Consider the following 18823-nt stretch of genomic DNA (forward strand, 5'->3'; position numbering starts at 1 on the left):
GCTTGTGGTCATCTGGACATGACACCAGTTTCAGAAAGCTTGCAAGCTGCTGGGGGCAGTTTTCCTGATGTCTTTTGACACCTCACTCCCCTTCCTCCCTCCCGCCCTCCCTCTCAGGCACCTCTTTCCCACCTTTTTCACCACGTTGAGCTTGTCTGGTGCATGGTCGAACAAGGTGTCAAAGGCATCACGTTCTGAAAAAAAGAGAAAGCAAATAGAGCCCAGAGCTAGTGCCGCCCCAGGCCCCAGGCCCCAGCCTCTACAGACCAGCGGTCAACTCCAGGTGAGAATTCTCTGGGGGATAAATTGTGCTGGAAACTTGGGAAACTGCTTAGGCAGAGGTTTGGGGTGGACTCTTATCTTGGGGGCCTCTCCCCCTGTGTGTGTGTGAGCTCGTGTGTCCACCCTCTACATCGACTCTCTTTAGGCTGGGTTTGAGGGGGGCTGTAGCAGGCAGTCTGGCTTGGAACTGGCCATTTCTCTTCACTGTTTTGTATTCCTTGATACCATGATTTAGTCATGGTTCTAAAGTGTTTCTGAAGCTTTCTGGAAGCAGAATATCATCCAAATATCAAATCACTTCACTCCCTAATTTTCAAAACCCAGACAGGCTTCCTGGTAGAGGGCAGATAGGCAGACTGGGAGCCACAGAGCTGCCCACAGAAGGGGAGCTCCCGCTCCTGGGGGATCCGGTCACTCCAATCCTTTTAGCCTTGCCTTCCTCTTCTGTAAAATGTGCACTGGACATGAAGCTCCCCTAGGTGGGTTATGAGGATGAAAGGCTAGAAAGTACATGGTCCTTAAACTCTGAAGTATCTGCTGATTTATTATTAGTATGATTAGAATATTTCAAAATATTATCCACAGTGAATATAGAATCAGAGAAAATAGTGAAGCCATGCCCCCTGCAGGGATTTTCCTTGCTACAGCCCCTAGGTCCTCTGATCTGAGGGGTGAAATAGTGGAAGGAGGTACTTCCCTGGTGGTCTAGTGGCTAAGATTCTACTCCCAATGCAAGGGGCCTGGGTTCAATCCCTGAACAGGGAACTAGATTCCACATGCTGCAACTAAATGATCCGGCATGCTGCAATTAAGACCCGATGCAGCCAAATAAACAAATAAAAAATAAATAGTAGAAAGAAAGAGTGGAGACGGATCTGCCACTGGGAATGGGGAGTCTCCGAGAGGAGCCCAGGCCTGGGAGGCTCGTGGTCCTGTGCTGCCTCTCCCACTCTTGCACCCACTCTTGATGATTAAATCTGAGAATGGGAATTGTGATCTTGGACATTCAGAGACCTTAGAAATAAACCCAAGGTTCTGGGAAATGGGAGAGGTAGGAGGTGTGATGAGCAAAGAGGCAGCTTTGAGAAGGGCTGGACAGAGTAGGGAAAGGGGACTGTGCTGTGCACATCACTTGCTCTACTTCCACAATATTCGCAGAGCAAGACTGCCCTGCGAGCGCCCAGGACCCATGCAGAAGCCCAGCAGTGTCGACGGTCTAGTGACCTGCAGGAGGACTGCAGCCGTGGTTCCTTCTCTTCCCACCAGCGGCTGACCCTCCCTCCCCACCAGCCAGCCCTGTAACCAGGCTGGCGCAGACAGACAGGCAGGAAGCAAGCTGAGTGCCTGTTCTTTAGCTGCTGCAGAATTAACTAGACCCCACTGGCAGTCACCAGCACCAGAGGACAATCTTACGCAACTCACCATGCCTTCCAGATAGAGCCCTGCGGGAAGAAGAGAAAAAACAGTGTGACTCTCCTCTCCTCACCTTTGGCTGCAGACCCCCCAAAGCTTCCTTCCTTGGCATCTTATTCTGCACTGAGTCTCCAACTATGGGTGGTCTTTACCACATTACCAGTTCTTTTTCCCCTTTGCTTTACAGATATACTGGTGTTCACACAAAGCCTGGTATAAGTGATGCTTAAAGGACTTGCTTTAACTTTATTTCTTGCTTTAAATAAACTCATATTATTGCTTACAGTTGAGAAATACTGGACTCAGAAATTCAGGATCCCCAACCATGTTTTAGGAGCAGGGCTCAGGGACCATCCCAATATGGCATTTCACTGCCCAGTTTGCTGAAGGCATTGGCTTGGGAAGGTAGGTTTGGCTCTCTCCCGTCCATCCTGTGATACCCACCAAGGTGCACCTGCCATTGACCTAGCATAGGTTTTCTCAAAGAGGGCAGGAATTGGAACCATACTCATAGCAGTGATGCAGTGAAGTAGTAAGAGCACAAGAATTAGGGACAGACCACTTAGGTTTAAGTCTTACAGAGCCGTTTGCTTGCTGTGTGACATTGGGCAAGTTACCAAACCTCTCTGGGCTCCAGGTTGCTTACCCTTAGAATGAAGATAACACAGTAAACAACTCAATCAGATGTTCTGAGCATTATATGAGTTAATATATACAAATATAATTATATGAGTTAATATATACAAATATAATTTCTAGTATATACTAAATGCTCAATACATCTTTTTTCTCAATTCTTATTATGTTCATTCTAACTGTATATCTATCACCTATTAAGCAATGGCTTGCAGGTAGTGTACTAGGAAGAATAATGAACTCAGTGTTCAAGTCAAGTAAACCAAGGATGGCTTTCTCCTCCATCCTTGGGTGGTGAGGTTTTAGGGGGTGTAATCATTGCTTCATGTGCCGCTGCCCTTTCCACTGGCTCTTCTTGTTCGAGGGATTATAGAGGAAAGTTGGAGGAGCAGGAGAAGATACAAATAAATTTTGCCTGGTTTTGCGTGTGGCCAGGGCTCAGGCCTGCCCACCGATCTCAGACCCCCACACACCATCCCACTCTTTGTGCTTGAGAACAAAACTTATCTTTCTTATGACAAACCTCTTACATATTCGGATATTCCAGTTTCTGTGAATGTAAATTAAAAAAAAAAATCCACCACTGTAAGGTAGAGAGGGACTTTCTGGGTCATGGCACGTGACCATATAAATCAGATTCAGAAAAGGAAGAAAAACGTCCTTTTGAAGGTTAACAATTTAAATTCAATCCCATGTTTATGGCATGACGATTTCATGCTGGTTGGCTTTTTTGGGCACACTTTTTCCTGGAGTGCCACAAAATTAGAATTTTTCAATCACGGCTAATTCCCTCTCCCCACTTCCCCACCCAAGTTTGTACCTTAAGCATTGAGAGGCATGTTTTGAATGCACGGAAAAGGCTAAACTATAATCATTGGCTGAAGTCTAATCCCTCTTGCAATCCCAATAAATGAAAACTAAATATCAGCAAATGGATGAATTTCGGAGAAACATCTGTGTTCCATTACAGAATCGCTGGCAACAATGGTGTTGACATACTCTGTGTTACCAGTTATTTCCTCTTGGATTTGCCGAGACTGGAGGATTCCTTCTCGTTTCTGAAAACGGGGGTGGGGTGGGGAGAGGGTTGGGGAGGAGGAGAGAAAAATATGCTTTAGAAAAATACAAAAAACTGATTAACATTCCTGATACTGAGAAAGTTACTGGCATTTAAGAAATGAATCCAGCGATGAGATACCGCTAGAAGTGAAACAAGGCCCCTGGTTTCCTGGGACTGGACTGTACCATTTATACTTAAGTGCAATTAGTGTTTATTCCAAACAAGTCGGCTGTTTCTTGGATGGTGACTCTTTTCTTTCTTTATTGGAAGACCTTCTGCTGGAAGCACACTGCCTCCTGGAGAAATCCACAGTAAACCAAATGGAAATGAAGGCCAGGGTGTGTCTGCCCTCCGACTGGGGCCACAGTGGGAAGCCGAGACACATTTAACTGGGGGGCGGGGGTGGGGGGGGGTGGGAAGGGGGGGAGGGGGGGTGGGTTTGGGTGGAGGAACTGAGGCCAACTTGGAGAAATCAGGAGGAGAGTTTTTAAAAAGTGTTTAACTAGGGGAGCTTTTAAGTAAGTAGTACAGTCCTTAGGTAACTAGCTTATGCTCTGAGAAAAGGGTAAGCACTTTGTAAGTCCATCCACTCATCCATCTGCCCATCATCTGTCTACCCCCTCCCATCAACTCATCCTCTTTCTTCTCCATTTCAGTAATCAGTGTCTTCTCCGTACAAGCACCTCTGTTGGACTTATGACAGTTTTGGACCTCGAGGAACTTAAGAATAAAATGGGGTAGATGAACAGGTAAGCAAGAAGGTTTTCCTCAAACAAGCCCCTGGTTTAATACCTTAGGACCCAGCTCAATTATTAGAATAGGATCTTCTTTCCCTCTCAAATGTGTGGTGGATAAGCAATAACATGGTCGCCCCCTGCAGAGAGGAAGTGCTGAGAGCGGGCCAGAACAAGTGCTTTCAGCTGGCAGGGTCAGCCTAGGATTGGGCTGGACACAGATGAGAGACCACTCTAGTGGGAGGAATGGCCCCAGCAAAAAAGGCAGAGTCCGGGGAGCACAGAGACGATCAGAATGCTGTTTGGAGAGACAGAGGCTGCTGTTAGTCAATTTTTTAAAAGTTAATTTATTTGGCTACCCCTGGTCTTAGTTGCAGCATGCAGGATCTAGTTCCCTGATCTGGGATCAAACCTGGGTCCCCTGCTTTGGGAGCGCAGAGTCTTAGCCAGTGGACCAAGAGAAGTCCCTACTGTTAGTCAGCTGAGTGCTGGTTTACGTGGGCATGTGAGCTGATGAAGCAGTGCTGGGGTTCAGGGAGACCTTCTGATGAAGGTGAGGAGAGAGATGCATTCATCAGGTCCCTACTCAATCAGTTACCAGACACTTGGAAGATAGTCTAGGCATGGCAAGAGGTTGTCAGAGCAAATCCATCTTCCACAAAGGCCAAGGTATGTCAAGAAGGAGCCTCCAAGCTTCATTCTCTTAGCTAAAGCCCACCTTCTGACCCTCCTGCCCAACTTTCACAAGCTTTTCTTGGCATTCCCAACAGCCACAGAAACTAGCATCCTTACAAAATCCTTTTACAGAAGGAAAGGTAGAGCTGGATAAAGGCCAAGCCTGTATCTGGATTAGATGAAGAAGAATGAACTATCAAAGCAAAAAAGGAAGAAAAAAATGTAAAATACCATTTAAAAAAGATCCAGTGAGGATAAACCAGGACTTTCTCCAAATTCAGCTTCAACATATGTAAAAATTTTCACATAGGACTAATAAGGCCATTCACAGACATCAAACCTCATCTCCAACAACAGACAGAATTAATAAATACTTGTACATAGAATGGAAAAGAATTTGGGTTCAGTGCCCCTCATAGCATCCTGATTCACTTCGATCCACTATTTGTTCCCTAAAGAACTAACCCTCTAGTTCAGTCAGCATCTTACAGCCATTTGAGTCATGCTTCTGTGCCTGTTTAACTTGATAAAGCAAAACACCCCATAAAACCTGACATGCCTTGATGCCATTTTGCGTAACACGTCCTCCTTTCTCCCTCATGCTAACGAAACGGCCTGCAGGAGAAATTAAACCAGCGATAGGCTTCTGATGGCCTATAACTGAGCTCAAAATAAGGCATGAGACACGGGCCTGCAGTGACCACTGTTTCACCCCTCATCCTCACAAATCCTGAATCATAGTTTTAAAAAATAAAATGAAATGGATTCACACTTTATTGATTGGTAAAAAAAAAAAAATGATACAATAGAGATGGCCTGGATTCACTAGGAAGATGCATATACCAGGAGGCTCTGGGCTGGCCGCATATCCATAAAATCCTTCATGCCATGCTTGACACAGTTGAGAGCCCAATAAGTGAGGCCAATTAGTCCCTTTCAGTCAGCTGCACTCAGTGTCTGAACCACACACGTTTGCATTGACAAGGGGCCTCTGATAGCCCTCTCTGCTGCTTAGGCAGTCCTGTCTCTGGGCAAGCAGGGCCAAGGTGTCATATTCCTATTATATCCCCTTAATGTTTGGCAAGTTAAGTACCCAGAAGGCATTGGAAAAAATACTTTTTCATTAGGGCACAGCTGAGTGGCACCCCCATGTCCGCCTTTCCTCCGGTTCACTTCTGATCCCTGAAAGCCTGGCCCAAAGACCTTTCGTCCAGGAAGCTGGCCTGGCCTGGCTTCTCAAGCAAATCCTACTGGCCCTCCAGGCTCTTCTTCACCAAGGGATGGCAGAGCCGCCAGACAGAACCCTGGATAACCTTGAATAACCAGGGAGTTGTTCATTAGGGATGTTCTCCCTTGCAGCATGTTTATTTGGAAAAGAACAGAAGCCAACAAAATGACGACCTTTTGCTCAACAGCATAAAGTTGGAAAATAAAATTGAATTTGAGTATCTAATGGGGTTAGGAGCAGAATGAGATAGTCATGGGGAGAGAGCATCCCCTCATTGTGGAAAGGACAGAGCCATGTGTGAATGGAAATTCCACATAATAATCTGCACAAGATGACTTGATACCCCAGCTGCGCTTCTCTGGGCAGGTGAAAAGTGGTAGTGCCCTCAACATGGGCACGGCCTGTCAGGGTCTCTCTCAAACACACATGTGTACACATGCACACGTGCCCTCACATGCACAAATACCTGCCTCTTCTCAATAACTGTGCATTGGTTGTTTAACCAAAAAATGACTCTCCATGGCTTGTAGGACATATACATACACACGTAGGAATGTGTTCTCCTAATCCTACTACACAGACCTCACAAATATATACAGCACCCACCCTCAAATATATAACACCCAGGCGCCTTCCTCACAAAAGCATGTAAACCCCAGGCGCACGCCCCACATAAGGCTGTCCCAGACACAAGCACACGCTGTTCCACCCTTTGCACATTTATCGGAGATGAGCCCACATGCATCAGAAAGCTCACTGACAAGCTTCCCAACACACAGTGCACCAGGCACACTCAGCATTCATTTGGTCCTCCTAGCAAGCTTCCCAGTGTGCCCGAGCTCACCCCAGAGCTCAGCCCCTGCACCCCGTTAAGGGCACTGATGTTTGTAGGGGTTTCTGACTTACCTGGACCACAACCACTTGGATGGAAACATGGTCTGGGAGTCGGATTGGTGCCCGGAAATACTGGGACAGAGCAACTAGCAGATGCAAGATGGCTACCAGGCTCTTGGCATGGACAGCTGAAATAAAAGATGATTTATAAATCAGAGAATCTTCTTTCAGGTTCTAGGCAGATATAAACAGATACTCAAAACAAAGCAGTGCCACACAGGCTAATGCAGTCTGTGTCCTGGTCTTGTGAGGCCGTTCATGGCCATCAAACCTCATCTTCAGCTACATGCAGAATTAAATGCTTGTACACAAAATGGAAAAGAAATCTGGGTTCAGTGACCCCTCACCCAGCATCCTGATTCACTTTGATCCACAATCAATGCCCCTTTCATCCAACCCCTAAGGGTCAGGGGACACCCTTAGTCATTGTAGGCCTCACCCTGGGCCCCCTCGGTTCTCAGCCAGATCCCGTGGATTCACTTCTTAGATGGTGTTACTCCTGGATTGCAGTGTGGTGCTTCTCCACTCTGACTGGGATCCTGACAACAGCTGGAACCTGAGTGCTGATCAGCGCGGCGCCACCGCCACCTTCTTCACTCTCTGCCGATGACCGTAAGCATGTCTGCTGTTTCCCCCTCCCTTCCCATCTGATGGGAACTCTATGGGTTATCACCCCTTCTCTTGTTCCAAGGCTCTACACAAAGCAGGCCCTCAATCAGTGAACACGGAGTCAGGACACCGGGTGCCTTCCTTCATCCAGGGCTTTAAGACCCCCAGAGGAAGGCATGGGAGACACCCCAGGATTTTGTTGCTCTCTTGAGTGCCATGCATACTGAGTGCAGGCAGTGCCCTTTGGGTCATAGCTGGGAGGGGATGTTCATGCCCCAGCTGCCTTCTATAGCTGAGCTGTGTGCTGGATGGTAAGCCGTGTATGCCAGAAAAGGCTGGGAAACTACTGAGTTGTAGCTTTCTGAGACGAGAGGACAAAAGGTGTGATGTAACGGGCACACAGGGTCAGGCCAACTGGAGCCTGCGTTCTGACCTGACAAACTACCATTCCCTTATTGAGCTCACGGCCTTGGGTAAGCCATTCAAGGCCCCTGAGGCTCAACCTGCTCAACCTCGCACACGAGGACAACAATGCCTGTGAAGAAAGGCAGGTGGTAAGAACTTCCAGACATAACATAGGCAAAGCTCCTAGCACATAGCAATGCCTAGGAATGGTGGGGTTTTGTGTGTGTGTGTGTAATAAAGTTTTATTAAAGTATAAAGGAGATAGAGAAAGCTTCTGACATAGACATCAGAAGGGGGCAGAAAGACTACCTGCCTGCTAGTCTTTAGCTGGATGTTACATAGTTACTAAGTAAAAAGTAAAAGTAAAAAGTCACTCAGTCGTGTCCGACTCTTTGCGACCCCGTGGACTGTAGCCTACCAGGCTCCTCCATCCATGGGATTCTCCAGGCAAGGATACTGGAGTGGGTTGCCATTCCCTTCTCCAGGGAGATTTTTTTATTATCACTGGCATCCAGGCAACTAAACCATGTCAACTTTCTCCCCTTTCTTTCACGAAAGGAGAAAGTCTCCAGATACTTTAACTGCCTTCACGGGGAAAGTAAGTCCTGCCAGCCTTATGGGTCTAATTACAGGGGCATTTAAGGAAGGAAAAAGAAATGTCTATTTTGTGTAGTTAGTGAGTGTGACCTGGGCCCATTATTAGGGTATCATTCTGTCTGCCCTGGGATCAATAAATCTGCTCCAACAGAAGCTTTGGGAAATCACCAAGAAAATGAAATGATTCAGACCATTCTTGGGAACTCATTAGAGTTTTCTGTTATCACTGATGCTTCAAAGAAGGTTTTCCACTGACTCTGATGAACAGCAACTCAATACCACCACCAAACAGCAGATGAACTGTTCTTAACTCATGGCCTTCCAGAAGGAGTTTTCAGCTTGGGGCCTTTGGCTTTGTCAACTAAGAATCCCCCAACATTTATAGCCTTAAAAAAGGCACCTGGGGGCTTCCCTCGTGGTCCAGTGGTAAAGAATTCATCTGCCAATGCAGTGACACGGGTTCAATCCCTGATCGGGGAACAAAGATCCCATGTGCTATGAGGCAGCTGAGCCCATGCAGCAACTAGAGAGTCCGAGTACCACAAGTAAGACCCAGTGTGACCCACTCACCCTTTCAAAAAAGGGCCCCTTGCATGGGACTGACCCACTGACATGATGGACAAGGCAAAATCTGGGTTTGTTCTTCCAGTCAGAACTGACCACGTCAGTCCTGTCACTGAGGCTTGTAAGGACATTTGCTACCACTCCCTTTTCTCATAATGCTGGAAAAGCTGTGGTCAGAAATCTTGTTCTCACACTCTGGTGATGCTGTATGCTGCCTTGACTGTCTTGGTAAGCAAAGCAGAGCTGTGCTGCAGGCACCATACAGATGTCAGACTCTTCCAATGAGTGCTCTGTCTTTCTGGGTATACTTTCAAGAGAGAAAATTACATAGTTTCTCTCTTTTTCTCTCTCTCTCACATCACATACATGCTATGTAAAAAGGATGTTAAATAATAAATGCTGGAGAGGGCACGGAGAAAGGGAATCCTTCTATCCTGTTGGTGGAAATGTAAACTGGTGTAGCTACCATGGAAAACAGTGCAGAAGTTCCTCAAAAAATAAGAGTTAGCATATGAACCAGCAATCCCGTTCCTGGGCATATATCTGGACAAAATCATAATTCAAAAAGATACCTGCACCCTTATGTTCATAGCAACACTATTTACAATAGCCAAGACATGGAAACAACCTAAATGTCCATTGAAAGATGAATAGATAAAGAAGATGTGGTGTAATCAACAGAGGTATGGATAAAGAAGATGTGGTAATATATAAATGGAATATTACTCAGCCATTAAAAAGAATGAAACAATGCCATTTGCAACAACATGGACAGACCTAGAGAGTATCATACTGAGTGAAGTAAGTCAGGGAAGGAGAAATATCATATGACGTCCTTTAAATGTGGAATCTAAAAAGAAATGATACAAATAAACTTACAAAACAGAATGAGACTCACAGACTTAGAAAATGAACTTATGGTTGCCAGAGGGAAGGGACAGTTAGGAAGTTTGGGAAGGTCATGGACACACTGCTATATTCAAAATGGACAACCAACAAGTACCTGTCATATAGAACTTGGAACTCGACTCAGTGTTATGTGCCAGGCTGCGTATGAGGAGGTCTGGGGGAGAATGGATACATGTCTATGTGTTGCTGAGTCCCTTCGCTGTTCACCCAATACTAAACATTGTTAATCGTCTATACCCCAATACAAAATTAAGTTTAAAGTTTGGGGGGAAAAAGATATGGCATATTTACAGAATAGAATACTACTCAGCCATTAAACGGAGAAGGTGATGGCACCCCACTCCAGTACTCTTGCCTGGAAAATCCCATGGATGGAGGAGCCTGGTGGGCTGCCATCTATGGGGTCACACAGAGTCGGACATGACTGAAGCGACTTAGCAGCAGCAGCAGCCATTAAAAAGAATGAAATAATGCCATTTGGATGGACCTAGCGATGATCATACTAAGGGAAGTAAGCCTGGCAGAGAAAGACAAAATATCACATGATATCACTTCTAGGTGGAATTTAAAATATGACACAAACGAACTTATCTACAAAACAGATTCGCAGACACAGAGAACAGACGTACGGCTGCCAAGGAGGAGGGTGGGTGAGGAGGGGATGGGCTGGGAGGTTAGGGTCAGCAGATGCAAGGTGTTACACACAGAGTGGATAAACAAGGCCTTACGGCACAGCACAGGTAACTATATTCAGTATGCTGTGATAAAACATAATGGGTAATTATCATTAATATATTATCATTTAAAAAAATCTGGGAAACGCACACCCAAATGTAAGACGATGGTTCAGACAAGCAGTCTAACTTCAATTTTTTTTAAAAAAGTAAGCAGAGAAATCCTTTGTTCCAAAAGCCAGCAGGCAAAACTGATGAAAAGGAGTACAACTGCTCTGGCCCCTTTATCCTAACTACAGAGCTGCTTCTCTTCTCCTCAGTGATGCCTGAGATTTTCCTTGCAAATCCCAAGGTTGGGACAAACACGATTTAATAGTCACTGCTTTAATAAATTATAGGACATCCACAAGATGAAATAGTTTGCATGCATTGAAAATCATTGACAAAGTAGATAGATGTAAATATTAAGAATATTAAAGAGAACTAGAAATAAGGTAAATATATACATTTATGGATTTATGCCTATAAATACACATATATTTGTACACACATACATACATGTATATAAATACACACACATACACATATGTGCACAAATACACACATACACACATGTACTTGTTGCCAAGCCTTGGAAAGTGAAAAAAAAAACAAAATGCTATAGCTGAAAGATTCTTTTTTACTGCTTCAAATGTTTCTTTAGAATAAAGACATGTTATCATTTCAATTAAGAAAGCTTCTGACAACCTCTGTGTATCTGGGCACTCTCATCCCTTTATCTCTCAGCACATCTCCGGGTGTCTTCTCCCTGATGCTGGGCAGAATGCAGGGCCACTGTGCGCCTGTGCTCAAGTCAGGGTGGAAACGTGCAGAACGACAGCAGGGCTGAGAAGCCAGGCCTCCACTGTATAAACTGGGCCCTGCAGACCCCACGAAGGTCGCTCCAGGGCTGGGAAACTGTTTCAAGGGTGCTGCTGAGTGAGAAATAGTTCTCCAAACATGAATTGTGGTGGAAACAGAAATTGGTGCAATTTGGGAGGAGGCAGTTTGGCAGTATGTGTTAGGACCTTAAAATGTACATATCCTTTGGCTCTAAACTAACATTGCTGAGGTTTTATTCCTAAGAAGTAATTATGTCTATGAGCAGACAGAACTCCTCAGGCTGTACTGATATTAGTGAGAAAATGGAAAAAAAATCTTAAAATCTGTCATAAGTAAATTATGATATACCTAATCTATATCATATTAGATTTTAAAAAGTGACATAAAGAAGGATAATGATCTGTAAAGATAAACACTTTCTAAACATATATACAGGTTTATCTCATCTTCATAAAAATATATTTTATATGCAAAGTATATGCACACATTTTATTCATTTATTGACGTATTTAGTTCTTACAAACACATACACACACCACCCCCAAAGAACATCACAAGGCTGACAGTGCTTGTATCTGATGGACAGCTCTTGGGGGCAGTACGTGTGGGCTCAGTACACAGGCTTGCAGCCAGACTCTCTGGGTCTCATTCCTGGCTCCACCACTCACCCACGTGTGACCTTGAACAATGACACTCCTTTAGCAAATAGTATTGTTCTTAGTATTGCCAATCATTTTTCCACGCTTTAGGGATACAACAGTAAAGGGACAAAAATCCTTGCCCTTGGGAAGCTTACATTTATTGTTTCTTAACCTCTCTATGCCTTAACTTTCCCATCTGTTAAATGGGGACAGTAGAATCTTTACCTCAGATGGTTGAATAACGATTGCAAGGCTCAAAATATGTAAAGTGTTTAGATAAGTACAAGGCATACAGCATGATAAATATGTTAAATATGTTAGATGTTATTTAAGCGTCTTTTAACTGTATTTTCTAAATTTTCAATAATAAAAATTATTACTGTGAATAAAAAAAAAAGAAAAGGAAGAATCCCCTAAAACCGTGGATCAAGGACCTCGGAAACTCAGTGCTGTCCCTGCCGTCTTGATCCTGAGTGGAAAGATGACACAATGTCCTCAGAAAGAGCCAGGGGAGATAACCAAGAGAGGAGGGGTTAGAGCCTGCCCTGCGAGTCATGCCCGCCACGTTCCTTATCACAGAAACCACTGCAGCCTGAAGCCCCAGGGCATCACAGGGAGCTGGTCCCTGAGATAATTATTCCCTCTGACCTAGTAATTCCTCTCAGTTCTGGAAAGCTATCTGATGAGAATAATTCAAGAAAAGCAAAGAGTCACAACCTAACATTTAACTCAGCACTATCTGATATTAGCAATAAGCTGGAAAACATTCTAAAAAAGATCAATGTCAACATAGGGTTTAAGTTAACTACGGGACACCTAGCCCAGGAAACAGAGCAGCTATCAAAAATTATAACTACAAAAACCACATGCGAATATAGAAGATACGTATGATGTAATATTAAGAGAGGATAACAAAATGAGTTTGTACGTGCCTTCATCAAGTAAAAATATGAAAAACTATGCATTGATGTGGATAGTAATGACAAAAAAATGAAAACAGCTAGATGAGAGTGGTAATAGATGTGATTATTTTACTTGTAGACATTTCCCTATAAGAAATGAAAGTGAATGCAAACCCAAAACAAATCATTCAAAGCCATTGAAGACAAGGGTTCTGATGTGGTTTTAAAAAATTCCAATCTTAAACCAGGCAAAATGGTTTGGGGATGGGGAAGATGAAATGAGGAATGTTTCAGATCAAGGAAATGTCTTCCAGAAAGGGTTCTAGAAAGGTGGGAATATTGTGCCCTATTTAAATGAGGCCAGTGTATGGATGACAAGAAGAGAGGCTGAGACAGCATCAAATACATTTGCGGACAGAGAGGTAGGTGGGGGGCTGGCCAGATGTTAAGGGTTGATTTGCTCACGTCAGCCTCAAATTCATCCTGGAGAAGGAAATGAAAACCCACTGGAGTCTTAGCCTCCAGTCCCCCTGAATGTGACCTTATTTGTAAAATCAATGCAGACGTGATTAGTTAAGATGAGGTCATGCTGGAGTAGGGGGAGTCCCTAATCCAACATGACAAGTGTCCTTATCAAAAGAGAAAATTTGGACACAGAGATATGCATAGAAGGAAGATGATGTGAAGAAATATAGCAATAAATCAGCCCTCTGTGAGCTCAGGAGAGAGGCCTGTAACAGATCCTCCCCTTGCAGCTCTCAGAAAGAACCAAGATACCCACCCCTTGGTCTCAGACTTGTGGCCTCCAAAACTGGGAGCAAATAAATTTCTGTTGCCTAAAAACAAATGAAAAAAAACAATTCCATCTTTCCTATTTTCCGAGTTGGATTCCATGATACACGAAAAGGAGTTTTGAAACAAGGTCCTACTACAGTAGCTCAGGGAATTATAGTCAATATCCTGTGATAAATCATAGTGAAAAATAATTTTTAGAAGAATGTGTGTGTATATATATATATGTATAACTGAATCACTTTGCTGTACAGCAGAGATTAACACAACACTGTAAACCAATTATGTTTCAATAAAAAAAAAAGAGAGCTCCAGAGGGTTTCCCCAATATTTCATTCCTTCCCTGGTGGCTCAGACAGTAAAGAAATTGCCTGCAATGCAGGAGACCTGGGTTCAATCCCTGGGTTGAGAAGATCTCCTAGAGAAGGGAATGGCAACTCCCTCTTGTATTCTGGCCTGGAGAATTCCATGGACAGAGAAGCCTGGTGGGCTACAGTCCATGGGGTTGCAAGAGTCGGAGAAGACTGAGCAACTAACAAATCAACTATACTTCAATTAAAAAAAAAAAAAAAGGTAAAAGGTGTTTTGTTTTGGAGAGGTATATAGAGATGGTCCATATTCAAAGGACTAGGAAATAGGATCAAATAAACTGACCAGAGGTCAGCATCGGAGGACTTTAATGCTTATTAATATTATGGATTTCCAGAATGCAGATACATTACCCAATTACCCAAACTAGTGATCAGCTCCCTTTCCCTCCCCCGCTGAACATGATTAGCATTCCTGGGGCCTGGGGCAGCCTCTGGGGCTCACAGCAACGGCCTGCCCCCTCCCACCGTCAGGTGTCTGCTCTGCTCGGCACAGGATGCCTTGTTCCTCGTGCTGTGTGCTGCTGCAGGCGGCTTATCATGCCTGCAAGCAAAAGTGCAATTATGCTGAAGGAGGCATCCTTGGCATCTTTTTCCAATGAAGGATATTAAGAACCTGCTGAAGAGATCGCTAGTGGCAGCTATTATGTCTCTGACTTGGAGAGGTCAGAGACCTTACTTTCTCAGGTCTAAAAGGTGGTTTTTTGGGGTGGGGTGAGGTTGGAGAAGGCACCCCACTCCAGTACTCTTGCCTGGAAAATCCCATGGGCGGAGGAGCCTGGTAGGCTGCAGTCCATGGGGTTGCTCGGAGTCAGACATGACTGAGCGACTTCACTTTTCACTTTCATGGAGTGAGAAGGAAATGGCAGAAGAATTTCCGTCTTGGAGAAGGAAATGGCAACCCACTCCAGTGTTCTTGCCTGGAGAATCCCAGGGACGGGGGAGCCTGGTGGGCTGCCGTCTCTGGGGTTGCACAGAGTCGGACACGACTGAAGTGACTTAGCAGCTTAGCAGAAGTGGGGAGGAGACGTCCATTTTAAGTAGTATACATCAGGACTTCCCTGGTTGTCCAGCGATTAAGAATCAGGCTGCAATGCAAGGGACGTGGGTTTCATCGTTGGTCTGGGAGGATTCCACATACTGTGGAGCAACTAAGTCCATGTACCACGACTACTAAGGCTGCACTCTAGAGCCCACGCACCAGAACTACCGAAGCGTGGTGCCTAGAGCCTGTGCTCTGCAACAAGAGAAGCCACCGCAGTGAAAAGCCCACACAGCGCATGTAGAGACAGCTCGCGTGCAGCAACAAAGGCCCAGTGCAGCCAAAAAAAAAAATGTTTTAAGTTGTCTACATCAGATACAATAGATACAATACTCAATCTCTTAACACTTACAAGGCAAAACCTACAATCTAAGTCATTTTATTCATCTAAATGCATATTTTTATTCTATCACAAAGAACAAAACAATGTTGGGCTCCCGATAGGAAAACGTGTTGTTGCTACTGGATTCGCTCAAATCTATTGATCTCATGTTGACTGATATGGACTCAATTAGGTCCATATTAGACAGCCAGGCCCTTGAGGCAGCAAGAGAATGAACCATTTATACTCTCTGAGATCCATGAGCTACACTTGCATGAAAACCTGAATTTTAAAATCCTATTCCAGTACCTGTGCTCTCAACCATATCTTTGCTCCCTCTGGACAGTAAGGGGGTGAGAGGAAGAGGTTGGGCATTGGAATAGAGCCAAGTCCCTGCTCCCCGCTTCTCAGCTGCTCAAACTAGGGATCTCCACTTTCCAGAGCTTTGACAAGCTGGAGACAGTTTTCTCAAAAGGTTGTGCTGGGACTCAGATGTAGCTCAATGAGCAGGAGTTTCCTTCCCAACAATCTACATGAGGTTTCTACAGAATGTCTTTTACAGAAAAAGCACACTAGATTTTGACATTTTGTGGTCTTCCTCAGATTCCTTTGGATGAGGGTGATGAGCTTGCATTCTCAGGAAAGGCAGATCTCGCTCAGAGATGTATGGGTTTGCACCCACCCAGCTTATGATGCAACCTCCTGGGGAAACCCCACAGGTGTCCTGTACCAATCCCATTTCCCTTCACAAAACTCACTGTCTACGTTCCACTTGATGCTCCGAGGAGGAAGTTTCAGGGTTTCATTGATCTTCTCCAGGACAGTCTGCAGCTTTTGCTTCTGGGCAATCTCTGACTGGGTGACCTCAGCGACGTTCAGCTTCTCACTCTCGAGTTTCTCTGGGGCGACAAGGGAAAGAGAACAGCTATTACTTTTGCTACACACCACCCTAAGCCATGCACTCACACCTTCACTCATTCACTCACTCACCAAATACATACTGACACCTAGTAAGAGGGTTGCTGCTGTCCCTTCCTCAGCTGATGGTGGCACTGTGCTGCTGGTATGTATTGTGAAGACCTAGGGATTGTGTCTTGAAACCCCAAAATGATAAGGCCTTAGGACCATGAGTGAGTGAGTGAAAGTCACTCAGTCATGTCTGACTCTTGTAACCCCATGGACTATATACATATACAGTCCATGGAATTCTCCAGGCCAGAATACTGGAGTGGGTAGCCTTTCCCTTCTCCAGAGAATCCAGGACCATAGGTGGGCATTTAACCCAGTTTATCATATTTGAGCTATTTCCCCTCATATCTGGGGTTTACCCTCTTTTTTCATGTCTGCCTTCTTCTCCAGGGACATTCCTGTGCCCCGACTGGAAAGCCTTCCGTGCTTCCCCCGGGCAGTGGTCAAGTCCTAATTCAAGGTGTTCTGAATACTCTCGTAGCGCAGTACAATATGAATCATATTTATGTCTCAATAACCTTCTTTCCTTTTAAACCCACTTGGAAGATAACTAATTTGATGTGTCCTATTTAATCAACTCTAACGCACACATCCTTTCACATTTTAACATCCCTGAAATCAGGCTGTCTTAAAACTGATGGGACCCTACAACTGCTGACAGCCAGATGGAAGCTGTAAGAGTTACCACTGCGTCTATGTGGATGAACTTGGTCATAACTCTTCACAGTGTGGTCACGTCCATGTCTCAGTAAGCCTACAAGATGCTGTACAGCAGAAATTAACAAAACATTGTAAATCAACTATACTTCAGTAAATTTAAAGAAAGCCTACATGAGCAATTTCAAAAAGTAGAACATAAAAATTCCAAGTCATAAGAAAGCATCAGGTAATAGTTTAATTGAAGGTTTTTTTTTTCTCTTTGAGTGGTACTTATCCTGGTATCTTTTAAAATCAATGGTTCAGGTATGCAATGACATAACCCCTTAATACTTAAAGGCAAAAAAAAAGTCTATTTTATTGATGTAAATTTATATTTCTATCTTAAGGAACAATTTTGGATTCCTTTCACACGCTAGTAAAGTAATGCTCGAAATTCCCCAAGCCAGGCTTCAGCAATACGTGAACCGTGAACTTCCAGATGTTCAAGCCGGTTTTAGAAAAGGCAGAGGAACCAGGGATCAAATTGCCAACATCTGCTGGATCATCAAAAAAGCAAGAGAGTTCCAGAAAAACATCTATTTCTGCTTTACTGACTATGCCAAAGCCTTTGACTGTGTGGATCACAATAAACTGTGGAAAATTCTGAAAGAGTTAGGAATACCAGACCACCTGACTTGCCTCTTGAGAAACCTATATGCAGGTCAGGAAGCAACAGTTAGAACTGAACATGGAACAACAGACTGGTTCCAAATAGGAAAAGGAGTATGTCAAGGCTGTATATTGTCACCCTGCTTATTTAGCTTATATGCAGAGTACATAATGAGAAACGCTGGGCTGGAAGAAACACAAGCTGGAATCAAGACTGCTGGGAGAAATATCAATAACCTCAGATATGCAGATGACACCACCCTTATGGCAGAAAGTGAAGAGGAACTAAAAAGCCTCTTGATGAAAGTGAAAGAGGAGAGTGAAAAAGTTGGCTTAAAGCCCAACATTCAGAAAATGAAGATCACGGCATCTGGTCCCATCACTTCATGGGAAATAGATGGGGAAACAGTAGAAACAGTGTCAGACTTTATTTTTGGGGCTCCAAAATCACTGCAGAGGGTGACTGCAGCCATGAAATTAAAAGACGCTTCCTCCTTGGAAGGAAAGTTATGTCCAACCTAGATAGCATATTGAAAAGCAGAGACATTACTTTGCCAACAAAGGTCCGTCTAGTCAAGGCTATGGTTTTTCCAGTGGTCATGTATGGATGTGAGAGTTGGACTGTGAAGAAAGCTGAGCACCGAAGAATTGATGCTTTTGAACTGTGGTGTTGGAGAAGACTCTTGAGAGTCCCTTGGACTGCAAGGAGATCCAACCAGTCTATTCTGAAGGAGATCAGCCCTGGGATTTCTTTGGAAGGAATGATGCTAAAGCTGAAACTCCAGTACTTTGGCCACCTCATGTGAAGAGTTGACTCATTGGAAAAGACTGATGCTGGGAGGGATTGGGGGCAAGAGGAGAAGGGGACGACAGAGGATGAGATGGCTGGATGGCATCACCGACTCGATGGACGTGAG

At 44.4% G+C, this 18823-nt stretch overlaps 1 protein-coding gene across 1 annotated transcript in view; it reads right to left on the bottom strand.

Moving 5' to 3' along the window:
* The window catches only part of PARVA (parvin alpha), a 179561-nt gene that overhangs the window by 30220 nt on the left and 130518 nt on the right, over positions 1–18823 (bottom strand). Inside the window, exons 5-9 of the mRNA XM_019975250.2 lie at positions 16388–16528; positions 6935–7050; positions 3331–3389; positions 1705–1724; positions 133–194 (exon numbers count right to left, since the gene is read on the bottom strand). Coding sequence (XP_019830809.2) covers positions 133–194; positions 1705–1724; positions 3331–3389; positions 6935–7050; positions 16388–16528 — 398 coding nt within the window. The remainder of the gene's footprint in view (positions 1–132; positions 195–1704; positions 1725–3330; positions 3390–6934; positions 7051–16387; positions 16529–18823) is intronic.

Source organism: Bos indicus, chromosome 15 (assembly GCF_029378745.1).
Source record: "Bos indicus isolate NIAB-ARS_2022 breed Sahiwal x Tharparkar chromosome 15, NIAB-ARS_B.indTharparkar_mat_pri_1.0, whole genome shotgun sequence".
NCBI classification, from domain to species: domain Eukaryota; kingdom Metazoa; phylum Chordata; class Mammalia; order Artiodactyla; family Bovidae; genus Bos; species Bos indicus.